General features: G+C 46.2%; 1 protein-coding gene across 7 annotated transcripts in view; it reads right to left on the bottom strand.

Moving 5' to 3' along the window:
• Nucleotides 1–15,806, bottom strand: part of LOC105494114 (solute carrier family 6 member 2) — a 48,325-nt gene that overhangs the window by 10,983 nt on the left and 21,536 nt on the right. For all 7 annotated transcript variants that reach the window (XM_071084545.1, XM_071084551.1, XM_071084550.1 and 4 more), the window contains exon 5: nucleotides 5,938–6,076. In XM_071084545.1, the coding sequence (XP_070940646.1) occupies nucleotides 5,938–6,076 (139 nt within the window). The remainder of the gene's footprint in view (nucleotides 1–5,937; nucleotides 6,077–15,806) is intronic.

The following is a 15,806-nucleotide window of genomic DNA, read 5'->3' as shown; positions in this document are numbered from 1 at the left end:
AGCAGAACCTCTGACCATTCTTCATCTTAGTGGGAACAGATGTGGGACACAGACAATGTATCTTGTTCAGGAACACACAAAGGAAGAGATTATTCCAGACTAAAAAGAAACACCCCATCCCCTTGTCCAGGTTGGAGGAACAGAAAAGAAAGGTAGAGGCAGGGATGGGGGTGTTATGTGGGTTTCCTTGCTGTTCCTTCTCAACCTCGGCTACACATTCAAATACCCTGGGGGGAGTTATAGGTAAAAATGTTAAAGCTCAGATCCCATTCTTGGAGTTTCTGATTTAGTTGGTCGAGCGTGGACCTGAAATGAGTATTTTTTTAAAGCTCCCCAGATGATAAAATTGTGCAGCCAAGGTGAAAAATCACCACTAGGCAGAGACAGCCATGGGTAGCCTTGCAGAAAGAAGGCTGTGCCCAAGTAAAAACTCAGGTTAAGGTCAAGGTAGTCAGACTCAAGGAAGACTCAGCTGAAACATGAGAAGACTTATAACTTAAATGCCAGATGGTTCCACCCCCGCAAAGCCCTGAAACTACATAGCCCCAAGAATCTTCACGCATCCCTAAGGAGAAAGTGGAAACCTTGAAACATGAAAGTTCTTTGCCAGGATAAAAAGATATGGGCTCTAAACAAAAATGGAGACATAGAAAATAAAGTCATATGTTTTTCATACTTATGTTTAAGGATGGGGATTTATCCTCTTCTTTTACTTGTCTTTCCCACTAGATCATGAGCCCCTTAGAAGTAAAATCCTATATTTTTCAAACTTGAATCCCCAGAACCTGACACATGTGAGTCCTAATAAATGTTTATTATATGAATGTTTGGACTAGGCAGCGGTGCAGATGAATGATTGGATTGTTATGTAAATGGATGGATGAGTGGATGGTTGGATTATGATTGGGTAGCTGGTTAAAAGAATGGATAAGGTGATTAGGTGGGTGGAGGGTTGAGTAGATGGATGGATGGATGGATGGATGGATAACTGGATGGATAGATGGATGAGTGGGTGAGTGATAAATCAGAAAGTTAGTGGATGACTAAGTCAAAGAATAAATGCATGAACAAGTGAATGAATGAGTAACTGAGTCAGCATTGGAGTGAGTAAATGCATAGTGGTAGTCACATCTTCTGGGCTCAGAAGGAATCAGGAAAGCCTCCTCTGTTTCATGTTATCCACTTGTTTCTCCATCACTCCCTTGTTCTAAGAAGGTCTTTGTGGAAATGATATTTCCACTTGTTTTCTTTCAGGGAGGCAAGAACAGGAAGGCCAAATTGCATAACAAATAAGGAGGGAAACATGCCCTGGAAAGTGAAGCTGTTGCATCTGGGTGACCTTATGTTAATCAATCTTGGATTCAGTCTCCTGATCTGGGACAAATAGGTGTAAGCTCTTGGCAAAAGGCACAAGGAGGAGCTCTCACATCTCCTTGTGATTGGTTCTAACTGCTCTGGTCTCCTAAAGCTTATGTCAATAGCTGCAGCCCAGCTGCAATGCCCAGCCCAGCAAACCAGGTGAGACTACACTCCTGTCATCAGAAAACAGTATCTTGACTTCTGACTCCAAGGAATCTCCCATTGGGCCTGGAGGTGGCCCTGCATTGGCCATGTTTGATGGCTATGGATTCAGTTTCCCTAAGGAATACGTCAGGCCGTGACTGAGCTGAGACCCTGACTATTATAGTCAAGCATCAAGATAGTAGGGAACTTGTTTTGTCTGTGCCCATGCGTTCAAAGCTAAACCATCTGAGTCCTGTTGAAGATTCTCAGAATTGGCAGTGGGTATTACTTCAGCTGCCTAAGATCTTATGTTGAAAGAAGGATTCCTGGATCTTTGGCCAACAGTTCACTCATGCTCACATGTACCCTGAATGCACAATGGGTGAACAGAAGAAAGGCTTGGGTTCTGTCATCTCCACCCCAGGCTTCTCAGCTCTCAGAATTCCAACTTGCAACACAGCTCTGGCTATGAGAACCTAGACTTAGTCCAATTTTGAGCACAAGATCAAGAAAGTAATGAGCAGCTCATTGGTCTTGGCAAATGTCCTTAGTCCCTAAGGGAGGTCATTGCTTTCTATCACTTTAAATCCATACCTGCTGGTGTTTCTATGGATAATTTGTGGGGTTCCAGGGTGCCAAATTCAAACTGATGGCTCACAATCAAAATGAGGACCTTGGCTCCATAAAAGAAGGAACTTTCAAATTGATAGAGTTCTCTCAAGGGAAAGAGCTGCCCAGGAAGGTGGTGAGGTGCTTGTCACCAAAGTGGTGCAAGCCTTGCTATGAATCCAGGCATCGAGCAGAGGGCTGCCTAGATCAAGGTGAGGTCCACAGACCAGCAGCATCAGCATCACCTGGGAGCTTGTCAGAAATGCAAATTCTCACCTCATCCCCACTGAATCAGGCTCTCTCAAAGAACAACCCAGGAATCTGAGTTTTAGCGAGCCATTGCGGTGATTCTTACACACATGAGAGTTTGAAAAACACGGCCCAGGACCTGCTCTAAGGTTGACTTGGAAACAGATGACACATGTCTGCACTTTATCACTGTGCATCTGAATCAATTTACCCTTTACTGATTAAGAATTCGTGATCCTCTGAACTGGGTTTTAGGGACATTTTCACTAACAATAAAGACATAATTTTACAAAGCGGGATTTATGGGGTGTGGGGTAGGCACTGACGTTACTGAAGAAAACACCAAGCTACAAATATTTTAGTCTATGCCTCACTCATGTGTGAACGATGCTGTTCATTATAATTGAGTCCAGTCCAGTCACTAAAGCAAGCCAGGACCAGCACAGCCTTCACTTGCCAAGACTGGAGGTATGAACATTTGCAATTCATTTGAGGCCAGCTCTGAGGCTATGGAAGCCTGCTAAGAAAAGCTCAATGTCCTGTTCCAGGTTCAGTCTGGAAAGAAATAAGCAATACTCTTGGTTTTCTCATAAGCCAGTTTATAAAAACAATTAAAGACGGAGTACAGGAATGTCCTGAGTGAAGCTCCCCATTCTAGAAATCTCGTCTAGAAATCTCATCTCCATGGACTGCCTGTGGCATGCCTGCTTAGGGACTTATGCAAAATGCGGGCTGTGGCTTCGGATGGCACATGCAGAGGGGACTCATATTCCTCTCTCATTGTGTTTCTACATGGGGGACTTTCCTAGTGTAATACCCTGGTTCGTGCCTCACCACCTTCTCTGCAGGCGCATTTTGGAAAGAACTGAGCATGCTCAGCCCCACTCCTCCTGGTCTCTTTTGCATCAGCCTGCCTGCAGACAACATATACTCCACTCTAGCCAAGAGCTAAACTAAGTGGGACAGGCTCTACTCTCTTTGGTGATGGCCGTGGGGAACCCAATCTCGGAGTGCAATATTAGAAGTCTATGGTTGTCCTATGTCAAGGCCAGAAGCAGTATAAAGCTCATACATCTTCTACAGTTCACAGGGGTGGGCCCTGTCTCCCCCCAGGGTCTCTGTCTGTGCCTGCAGAGGCCAGGAGAACTCTGTTCCTGGTACCTAGGAAAGGTGCAGCGAGTGCTAGACCAGGCTGGCCTGGGACTTCCGCATCTCTACGGCTTTGCTTATGTAGTTCCTTCCACTGAGAATCCCTTCCCTCCACCCCCACCTCTACCTGTGCCTGCCTGACCTTGTAGACCCAGCTCGAATGCCACCTTCTCTATGGTCTTTGGAGACACTTTCAGTTGAAAGAGCTTCCTTTCTCCACTAACGCAGCATCTCACACTTTTTGACCACGACTCATGCTAAGAAATACCTTCAATATCAAGACAAAATACACATAAACTTACAGATTGCTGTAACTGAAACAAAAATTCCAACAGACAGCTCTTACTTTACTATGTGCAATGATCTCTCATTATCTAGACTTTTTTATTTTTAAAAAGTGTGATGACCCATTAAGCTGATTTAATTACGGTTTTTAAACCCACAGTTTGTATTTCTATTGAAATGTAATTCGACTACTGGATGTGAAATTATCTCCAAGGTAAAGTTAAGCTTAAAAAATAACAAGATATATAACACTGCACATAGTTTGTGACCACTGGTTTTTATTAAATGGGGACGCACACATATGTCTCTGGATAGAGACCCAAGAAGCTGGTGACATTGGTTGATCCATAACCTGCCTGCAATACACATAGACTAAAGCAACTGAAGAAGGAACCTGTCTTATTCTCGCATCACTAGTACTAGCATCAAGCCTGGTACATAGTAGGTGTCCATAAGTGGTTGATAATTTGAATTAAATTCAAAAGAATACTTAATGAAGTTCCCCAAACTTATATACCCACCCATCCTTCAATCACCCAATAAATATTTACTGAAGACGTACTAGGTGCCAGGCATCAGAATGGTAATGGTCCTATCCTGGTTTTGCTAAACCCTAGACTTTCTCCAAGCCCTGGTCTGCATTTTGTTTGAGTGTTTTCTTAGGGTAGATACTGTGTCTCCAACATGCTGATAGGAAATTCTATCTTCAGTTCTCGATGGATTTCATCCCTACTGGCTGCTGCTCCCCTGCTACTTTTTTTGCTCTCAATGGTATGACCAAGAACTCTAAGAGTATCAGAGAGAACTCTGGTGCACACCCCCTTTCCAAAATCAGTTGCCTAATGAGGCTTCTCCCAAATGAACAACCATCTGATTAAGGTAGACTGTTGAGGTGTGGCCCCCAATGAACTCACACCTGTGTGTAATTCCCTCCCATATGGCCACTAGGTTTCACCAAAACACTTGTTTTAGCCATAGGGACAATAGCAAGAATGATGCAAGCAGAGACTGGAAGAGCTACTTGTACACCATTGAGGCTTGTCTGCTTGGGACATGTTCTTGGAACTCAATTGCCATGCTCTGAGAAGCTCAAGCACCATAGAAAGTCTATGTGGAAACATTCGAAGATGCTCTGGTTGGCAGCTCCAACTTAGCTCCCAGCTAGTGCCAACTGCCAGCAATGTGTATGCACCATCTAGAATAGCCAGCCCACTGAAGCCATGTAGTCCAAGAAATATCACATGAAGCAGAAGGACCACCCAACTGATCCCAATCAACCCACAGAATTGTGAGAAACAATAAAATGGTTGTTATTTTGCATCACTACATTTTGGAGTGGTTTGTTACACAGCAGTAGCTAACCAGAACACTGGAAAGAACATTTCCCATCCACATCCTCTTTAATACAGTCAAGCTTCTAAATAGACCCTGTAGAGCCCAAATGGGGTTGTTGTTCCCATGATGTTCCTCAGACTAAAAATCAACAGGAGCCATTTCCTGAATATTCCACACCCTTGAGAGGCTGACTACAGGGAGACAGTGTCACCCAAGTTCAGAATGCCAGCTCTGGACTGGCCCTCATGGGTCATCTAAACCTATGCTCTTCTCATCAAAGCACCTGGAACTCTGGGGGCACTTATTTCTGTATCAGAGGAAACACAAAATCCAGCATACATCTGAATATCTTCTAGAGCATTGTTTTTTTCCTCAAAAATTCAGAGGGGGGATTTATTGATTTTATGGTCATATTCCAGAGTAGGATGCAACATTTGCAAGAAGATTTAGGTCGAGATTCAAGATTTATCAACGGCATATTGATAGCATCTCTAGACTTTGTCCTGAGGCCTTTGGGGTATCCCAGTCCCTGGTCTCTGCTATTAAGGAAGCTTTGGCAGGAAAGTGTGAGAAACTCTGATCCACTTATACCCCTTCAACCTATTGTTGGCAAGACACAGACTTGGGGAAGGGAAGGGAAAGGAAGGGAAGGGGTTTGTCTAAGTCAGTGGCAGAATTGGGGCTTGAGCCCAGGCTTTGCACTTCCAGCTCCATCTTTTTTGTCCACTAACTACATAATTATTGCTAGAAATAATCACACCTGCCAAGTTTGATATCCCAACCAAAAGAGAAACAAAGAGATATTACCTTTCCTGATGTCTTCACCCCTTTCCAGAGGCTAAAATACAAGACGACGACGACGACCATCAGACAGAGCAAGAGCTGCCACTGGGGCAGGCCGATGTCGTGAATCCCGCTGCTCTCATGAAGGTGCAAGACACCACGCCTGCCCAGAGGAGAGGGGAGGGGACCAGGGTAAATGGTGTCAGGGAGGACGACGGGAGCCATGACCACAGGCCAGTTCCTGCAAATGCACACTGATGGAGACAGGACCTGGCCACTCTCCCCTAACTCAGGGGTCCCAGCCACTGCCATGCATCACAATGGGCCTGCCCTGGTCAGCCATGGCCTGTGCCCAGGACCACTCTGTCCTAGGAGAGGCAAATCATCTGGGGAGATTCCAGGCTTATGGCTGCTTTTGAAAGACAAAAATCTCTTCAGTGCCTGTTGCTCGCCTAGCCTTGGAGTAATAAATAGGGAAGGTTCCTGTCCTCATAGAACTCACACTGTAAAGAGCAGTTCTCAGCAGGAGGGAGGATTATTTTGCCCCCGACCCCCACCCCAGAGGATATTTGGCAATGTCTGAGATGTTTTTTATTGTCATGACTTAAGGAGAGGTGGTGCTACTGGCATGGAGACTATAGGTGCTGCTAAACATGCTGCAGTGTACAGGACAGTCTCCAATAACAAAGAATGACCCCTCCCAAAAGGTTCATATTGCTGAATCTGAGAATCCCTGGTCTAGAGACTGAGACAAGAGTGAGCATTTCTCCTATTGGAGAACAGCTACTAAAGCTAAAGATATGCTTACCCTGTGCCCTAGGTATTGACTCAATAGAAAATTGTACACATGTTCACCAAAAGACATGCTCTAGAATATTTATGGCAGCATTATTCATAATAACCCCAAATTGCAAAGTACTCAAACATCCATCAACAGTGGAATGGATAAATTAGGATATATTTATAAAGTGGAGTATTTTTTTTTTTTTTTTGAGACAGGGTCTTACTCTGTCACCCAGGCTGGAGTGCAGTGGCACCATCAAGGTTGACCGCAGGCTCAGCCCACCCAGGCTCAGGTGGTCCTCCCACCTCAGCCTCCCAAGTAGTTGGGAGTACAGGTGTACATCACCACACCTGGCTAATTTTTGTATTCTTTTGGAAGAGACTGGGTTTTGCCATGTTGCCCAGACTGTTCTCGAACTCCTGGGCTCAAGCAATCCAACTGCTCCAGCCTCTCAAAGTGCTGAGATTACAGGTGTGAGCCACCACATCCGGCCTAAGTGGAGTATTATACAGCAATTACCTCCAGAGGGATGACTCTCGCACATACTGCTGAGAAAAAGAAGTCAAAGCCAGAAGAGCACTTCCGTCTGACTCCAGTCATATAAAATTCAGCAACAGGCAAAACTGACCTAAAGGATTAGAAGTCAGGGGAGGTGTACCCTGGGACGGGGGTGAGGGGGTTACTGACTGGGAGAGAACATGATGGGGACTTTAGGACACTCATCATGCTCTTTCCTGAGCTGGGTGAGGTTACTGGCTGCGTTCAACAGGTATCATTTTCTGAGCTGTCACTTGATGATAGTCACTCCTTTGGAATATGTTAGCTATCAATAAAGTGTTTGGTTTTTTTGTTTGTTTTTGGTTTTTGTTTTTTGTTTTTTGTTTTTTGTTTTTGTTTTTGTTTTTGAGACGGAGTCTTGCTCTGTCTCCCAGGCTGGAGTACAGTGGCACAACCTTGGCTCACTACAAGCTCCGCCTCCCGGGTTCACGCCATTCTCCTGCCTCAGGCTCCTGAGTAGCTGGGATTACAGAAGCCCGCCATCATGCTGGGCTAAATTTTTGTATTTTCAGTAGAGACGGGGTTTCACCATGTTAGCCAGGCTGGTCTTGAACTCCTGACCTCAGGCTATCTGAGGTTTACAGGCATGAGCCTCCACGCCCGGCCTGGTTTTTTTAAGTAAGAAAAACGAACAATCCTAAGGTGGTCTGAGAATATTGGGGTCCCTTGTACAATCTACAATGAAGAAATGATAAAGAGAATTGTAAATAAAATGACCGTTTGCTAATGAGAATCTAATCAAAGTCGGTTAGGAGCTAAGGAAAGGTCAAATGAGACAGACTGCTGAAACAATACAGCAGGTCCCAGGGGAGAGGGATTGCCCTGACCATTCTGCACCCTTGCAAAGCAAAGCAAACAGAACTGGGAACAACTTGGTATGGTATTTGCTCTGCACCCTAATCGTTCATTCCTCACTGAAGGCCCGCTGTGAGCCAGCCCATCTGGGCCTTGGACACACACAGGAACTGCTCGTGCACCGTCCTGACTCTGCCTGGTGGGCTTGTATCGTAGCATGGGAAGCAACACTACATGCAAATTCACAATAAAGCATGACACATGTTGGGAGGTTCAAGGGAGCTGCAGGGGCCCCCACAACGAGTTCCCACTGGGTTCTTCTCTGTGTCTCACACTCAGAGGCAACAGTCAGCTGCACATTGCCCAACACCCTTCAAAGCCCAAATCCAGTGTCACCTCTCCTAGGAGGCCCCCCGATCACCCTTGATAGGAATCCTTCAACACTTCCAGTTCCTGTGGCTCTTGACTCAGTTGCTAAGAGAGTCTGCCTGTTCCTGCAAGGTCAGGGCTAACTGTATACAAGGGTCTCCCAGGATGAGGAGGTGAATTAACCATTCCTGGTCCCCAGTGCTAAGCCCAGAACTGGCAGTTAGACCTGTTAGCTCATGAGAGATCATTGGATTAGAAACAGATAAATGCTCCCAGCCTTTCTTGCTAAACCCAACAATCCCTCTACTACTGAAAATGAGATTCCAGGATCACCCCAAGGAGAACGAGGAAGGAAAGAGGGTCAGTCTCCCACACACTCTCAATCTTTCTCTTAGCAACTCCTCCCCTCACTTGTGGCAAATTTCTAACCCTTTTGCCCAGATCTTTCATACTGCCCAGGGCACCACACATTTTCCCATGTGGAAACTTCCCTGTCTCATTTTATAGGCGTTTGCGCTCAGCTAGAGGTCCATTCAGAAAGTAGCTGCTTAATAGATTTACATAGCCAGGCATGGTGGCTCATGCCTATAATTCCAGCACTTTGGGAGGCCAAGGCAGGCGGATCACCTGAGGTCAAGAGTTCGAGACCTGCCTGGCCAACATGGCGAAACCCCATCTCTACTAAAAATACAAAAATTAGCTGGGTGTGGTGGTGCATGCCTGTAATCCCAGCTACTTGGGAGATTGAAGCATGAGAATTGCTTGAACCCTGGAGATGGAGATTGCAGCAAGTGGAGATCTTGTCACTGCACTCCAGCCTGGGCAACAGAGTGAGACTCCATCTCAAAAACAAAACAAAATAAATTTATACTAAGGTGTTAGAGGCAAACAGCTTAACATATCATCCTTCCCTGGAAGGTGGCTTTAATTCCAAAACACACATTAATGGCAAAATTGCACACACCTGCAGTGGATAAGATCAATTGTCTGTCTGCCAGAGGCAGATGACAGCCCTTGCTGGAATCGTCACGAATGATGCAGGAAGATTCCAGGCTTGTAAGGAAAACATATACCCTGAGTCTGGAAACTTACTTAGCTTATCCTTGGGTAGGAATTAAATTTGTTTCCAGGCAGGTGAAAGAAAGGCTGAAGGCCACCAGCGATGCTGGTTCATTCACTCTTTCATCATTTATCCACTCAAAATAGATGTCTGTTATTTGAAAGAATGTGAAGAAAAATAGAAAAATGTGGCACAGAAATTGTCTGAGCTCTGGGGTCAGATAGACCTGGCTTCTCACTCTAGCCCTACCACCAGCTCCTGTGTGACCCAAATCCTTTTACTGATTCCACAAACTCTCTCTGTACCTCTGCTCGGAGCCAGGCAGTGTGCCAGGGGCTGGTGGCATGGCTGTGGAGAAACAGGTGACGGCTCCAGCCCCCTGGGGCTCTCAGGCAAGGGGACAGTAGTGAGTGTAAGCATTCCCCATCACCGAGTCTTTCTCTTTTCAGTAAAAGGGTTCTGATGAGGGCCGAGTTATAGAATATCAGATAATAGTACCCTGAACCCAGGAAATGCTCAATAAATGGTAATTATAATGATCATTATGGTTGAGTCCTAGGCTTCAAGGAGCAGCAGGTATCAGCAATGGAGTTAAGGGTACCCAGAAAACTCAGTAGAGGGGGTCAGTTGGGGAGACTCTGCTGTGAAGGTGGCAGGTGCCTTCTCTGCTGGCCGGAAAGGTGACAAGAGGTACACCGGTGTTGGGGAGGGAGCAGTGGGGAGAGGGGATGTGAGCATGCGTGAATGAAGGAGCAGAGTTGGGTAGGTCATCAAGGTCTACCCAGACCAATGCCCCCTCCCCAGAATGGCCCCCATCCCTGCAGCTCCCAGGCCAGCTGTTGTGGCCTTAAACTCCCACCCTGCATCATCTCCTCCATGCAATCAGTTGCCGTGTCTGGTCCCCGCTAATGCTGTCTCTTGGTTGCTCCCTCCATCACCACCCCGACTCTCCCCAACCCAGGCCAGACCCACATTCTGTCTGTGATGGTTAATATTGAGTGTCAACTTGATTGGATTGAAGGATGCAAAGTATTGTTCCCAGATGTGTCTGTGAGGGTGTTGTCAAAGGAGATTAACATTTAAGTCAGTGGACTGAGCAAGGCAGACTCACCCTCAATCTGGGTGGGCACCATCTAGTCAACTGCCAGTGTGGCCAGAACAAAAGCAGGCAGAAGAACATGGAAAGACTAGACTGGTGTAGTCTTCTGGCCTACATCTTTCTCTGGTGCTGGATGCTTGCTACCCTCGAACATCAGATTCCAAGTTCTTCAGCTTTGGGACTTGGACTGGCTTCCTTGCTCCTCAGCTTGCAGACAGCCTATTGTGGGATGTCACCTTGTGATCGTGTGAGTCAATACGACTTAATAAACTCATATGAGATGTATATCATTAGTCTATCCCTCTAGAGAACACTGACTAATACACTGTCCTTCCAGAGTTATTGTAAATGACTCCCACCCTCTCCCAAATCCAGTCTCTCCGCCTCCTGTCAGGCCCCTTAAATCCACTGGCTGTGCCACTGCAGAACCATCCATCCAAAGTGCTGTTCTAACCTTGCCACTCTCCTGCCTCCAAAGCCTCAGAGGCTTCTTAGCACCTAAAACAGTGGTTCTCACTGGGGGCAACTTTGCCTTGCCTTCCAGGGACATTTGGCATGTCTAGAGAGACATTTTTGGTTGTTATACCTGGAGAGGAGGGAGATGCTGCTGGCATCTAGAGGGTAGAGGCCAGGGATGCTGCTAAATATCAGATACATAAGACAGTGTGCACCCCTGTCCCCCAACAAAGAATCATCCAACCGAAAAAGTTGAAAGCATCGAGGTCCAGAGGATAACAATGTAAGTCTCTCAGAATCTGAGGCCTTCCATAGTCCATCCCGTGCCAAGTTCATCCCCGGCCTTGCCACACCCTGCCTTTCACCCCTGGCAGCAGCAAGCTACTTGTCAGTCCCTGGTCATAGGGTGCATCCATGGCTCTGGGCCTTGGAACCTTCTGTTCCTTCAGCCAGAACACACATCCAAGCCCAATTTGTCTACCTGGCAAACTTCTCATCCTGTTAGTCCTAACTCAAAATGATCCCCTGACTTAGACCCCTCTGCTATGTCCTAAGAGAGACAGAGAAAGCAGAGGAAAGGGTGGCAGGGCATAGGCATATTTAAAAAGACAGAGGACCAGGCTGGATGTGGTGGCTCACACCTACAATCCCAGCATGTTGGGAGGCCAAGGCGGGTGGATCCTTGAGATCAGGAGTTCGAGACCAGTCTGGTTAACATGGTGAAACTCCCCTCTGCTAAAAATACAAAAATTAGCCAGGTGTAGTGGCGTGCGCCTGTAGTCCTGGCTGCTTGGGAGGCTGAGGCAGGAGAATCACTTGAACCTGGGAGGCAGAGGTTGCAATAGCCAAGATTGAGCCACTGCCCTCCAGCCTGGGTGACAGAGTGAGAATCTGCCTCAAAAAAAGAGAACCAGAGGCATGTAATGACCCTATCTGATGCTTAATTCCACTACTTCCTGTGGTTTTATGGGACAGGTGTTGAATAATGTCAATTGTCATTTGGTTGACTTGACTATCCAAATAATGGGAGGGGGGGGCGGGAAAAAGCATGGAATCAATCGTCCTTCCCCTGAACCTTGCCAAAATGCCTCTGGTGTCCAATCTTATGGTTGAAATGCCCCCCCACTGGCCCAGCTGATGCCCCATGCATGCGAAGTCCACTTTCAGGGTTGTAGAGGTTGTTTAGGTATTTCATCAGTGAAAAGATCTGGACTCCCAAGCTTACGCCCAAGAAAAGCAATGAGAATCCAGCCCCCTCTCCCCAGCAGGCCCAAGCCTTGGGGGTTAGTACAAGAAACTTGTTCTAGTTTTCCAGAAGTTTAATGAAAATGAATCATCGTTAAGTGTACCATCCAGGCTTTCTGAAGTCTACACGCCAAAAAAGCTCAATTTCTCACTTGATATTTAGCACAGATGATTAATACTAGGGTGGAGGGAGACTTTTCTTCCTCACCAGGGACCAGCATGGGGTGGAAGTTTTCTATTGCCAGGCACATGTTCACCAAAGGTGGCCTTTTACAGATAAAGTTACAGAGCTGCAGAGTTTCTTTTAGCGTGGGGCTGCTTGGCTTCGGGCCCAGAGTCTGGGGAGAATAGCAGTTTTGTTCCCTTAAATGATATGCTCAGTCCATCAGCCTAAATGAGTACAGGGTGATAACAGAATTGGCCAGGAGGTTTGGGGAAAGAGAAAAAATTTTCTATTTCCTCAGGATTGGCACTAGGAGTCCCACTTACTGAGTTCCCAAACTGAGTTAAGGGGACATTTTTCAAGCAAAAACATTTAGACAAAAGGGCAGCATGCCATTAAAAAGAAGTCCAGAGGCAGCTGATGACAGTGCTGTGCATTACAAAGCACAGAGGCAGGCTCCAGGCAAGAAAGGGCGGTGTGAGAAGAACTCCTATCTACTTGATGAGGCCCCTGCACTCCCAGCTCCGCCACTTACCTAAATCCTGAGCCTCTACTCTCTTATCTGTAAAATGGGAATAATTTCCACCTCCATGAACTGTGAAGATTAAATGGGATTTGGATGTGAGGAGATCCTCAGTGCTTGGCTGATGGTAGCAATGAAGATTTGCACGGTTAGTGGAGGGAAGGTGAAGGAGAGGAAAAAAAGAGGGAAGATCTGTAGGGCAGAAGGCTCCTAAAATAAGCCCTGTAGGCTGGGTGAGGTGGCTAACACCCGTAATCCCATCACTTTGGGAGGCCGAGGTGAGTGGATTACCTGATCCCAGGAGTTCCAAGACCTGCCTGTGCAACACGATGAAACCCCATCTCTACCAAAAACACAGAAAGTTAGCCAGGTGTGGTGGTGCATGCTTGTAGTCCCAGCTACTTGGGAGGCTGAGGTGGGAGGATTACTTGAGCCTGGGAGGTCAAGGCTGCATTGAGCCAAAACTGTGCCACTGGGTGACAGAGCAAGACCCCATCTTTTTTAAAAAAACAAACAAACAAAAAACAACCCTGCATTCAGTTCTACCTGCATCCCCCAACCCTTTCAGCCCAGTGCATGAGGAGGCCATCTTTTCCTACCACTCTCTGCTTACAGCTGAGCTTGGAGGAAGCTTAGGGCCGTAATTAAAGTAAGTAGGGTCTCAAAACCTATCTCACCTCTCCCTCCTGTTGGGTGTCTCTGCTGGGGCCGACATACTAGCCATGAAGACATCAGAGGAGAAATCAAATGCTAACTGGACTAGAGACAAAGTTATCATTTCCCAATTTAATTTATAAAACAAGGGTTGCCAAGAGCAAATAGAAAAATCATGCTTTTTCCTTCATGGGAGGATAAGGGGGAGAGCATTCAACCAATCACATGTGTCGGTAGCACTCTCTGCTCCACTATTCTTTACCACCTTCCCCTCTAAACCATGTTCATAAGACAGAAAGGCCTAAAACCCCCCACCTGCAAGCTCTCTGATGGTTCTGGAATTTTCTGAGACCATGCTCCTCCTCAGAAGATTGAAGGAGGCCCTAGATTTTCCATGACATGGGACTAAAGAGATGTCAGCCTGACTCTAGCAGGAGTCTTACTCCAAGACAGGAGAGTGCAGTGAGTAAACAGGGGCTTCCAACATTGGCTGGATGTTAGAATTGCAGGAGGGGCTATTGATGGAAATTTCTGTGCCCTGGTTGTACCCAGACCAATGAAATCAGAATCTCTGGATGTAGAATCCAGGCCTCCATGCTCTCCAGGTGATTCTGATGTGCAGTCAAGGTTTAGAACGCTGGGCTAAGATCTTGGGCTTTGGAGATAGACTACCTATGTCCAAACCAACTTTTAATGCCACTTCTAAACTCTGTGACCTCGGACAAGTCACTTACTGATTTGTGCCTGTTTTCTCATTCAAAAAAATAATTTTAGACCACTGTGGTCAGGATTAAAATATAGTATAGAAAGGGTGCTTTGCACTATGGCTGGGATGCAATCTAAACTGGGTAAATATGATGTGTGACCATGACAATATTTCTGCATAATAACAAACACGTGTAATGGATAGAGGCCAATATAACACAGAGGTTAAGGGTGTATGCCGTTCCCCTGCCAGGCAGGGCTGGGGTTAGAGTGAGGAGAAGTAAGCTCCTACAGTGCAAAATGGAAGGAGATGCCCATTCTCAGGGTCTTGCAAATGCATGCTGGCTGGGTCCAAATCTTGGCTCTGTGCAGTAATAGTTGTGTGGTTGTGAACTTTGCTGTCTCAACTGTGAAATGAAGCCTCCCCAAGAGTGTGATGAGGATAAGAGTTACAGAAACCTCATTGGGTAGGTGTGAGGCTTAAATCAAAATAATACATACGAGGAAGTTAGCAGAAAACCTCATACACATGGTAAGAGGTTAGTTATTAATGTGATGGTGAGGAAGACAGGTTTCTTACAGCAGATGCTTGCGTTCAGCAACAGCAGTGGTTCAGATCCTCCGGGAGGGCTGGAGAGGTATTTGAGAATTTGATGACAACTATAGACCCTCTCCAAGAAAAATTCTAAAACACACAATTTTTACACAGGCATGTTAGAAGTCCATGGGAATCATGGATGAAGACAGGTGGGTGCAGGTCCAGGACCCTTAGCAAATTCTCTGCAGTGAACCATTGAGGGTATTTCCTGGATCCTGAGAACACTGACTCCCTGAGCCCCAGGAGGCAGTTGACTTTCCAGAGGTCACTTTCGACCAAACGAAATCCCCTTGGGCCTGCTGCACCAAGATGGCAGGGAAAGAGATAGTCTCAGGATAACCCCCATCTCCAGATAATCAGGACTCTTTCCCAGGTTCTGGGCTTGGGGAATCCATAGGACTGAAGGAGAGGAGCACTAAAGTTTTGTTGTTTGTGAATATGGTTTTTTTTTTTTCCCACACCTTTTTGCACTGGCCACATATGTCTATTTAAAGGTAAATAAACTAAAATTAAATTAGAAATACAGCTCATCAGTCACACTAGCCACATTTCAACTGTTTGGTAACTGCCTGTGGTAAGTGGGTACTGTGGTGGATTGCACAGATATAGACCATTTCTATCATGGCGGGAAGTTTTATTGGGAAATCTTGCACTAGGCCAGGACTCAGCACACCATGGCCCCCAGGCCAAATCTGAGCTGTGGACTGGTTAGCTATGACCTGTGAGCTAAGAATAGTTTTATTTTTTAGAGGTAAAATAAAACAAGGAACATGCAACCGGAACATATGTAGCCCGCAAATTCTGCAATATTTACTCTATGATCTTAAGCAGAAAAGTTTGGGGACCTCTGCTCTAGACCGTGAGTGCCCTGAGGGTGGAGTTCA

Source organism: Macaca nemestrina, chromosome 18 (genome assembly GCF_043159975.1).
Source record: "Macaca nemestrina isolate mMacNem1 chromosome 18, mMacNem.hap1, whole genome shotgun sequence".
NCBI lineage: Eukaryota > Metazoa > Chordata > Mammalia > Primates > Cercopithecidae > Macaca > Macaca nemestrina.
Note: the sequence above shows the minus strand (reverse complement) of the source record. Positions and strands in the feature narration are given on the sequence as shown.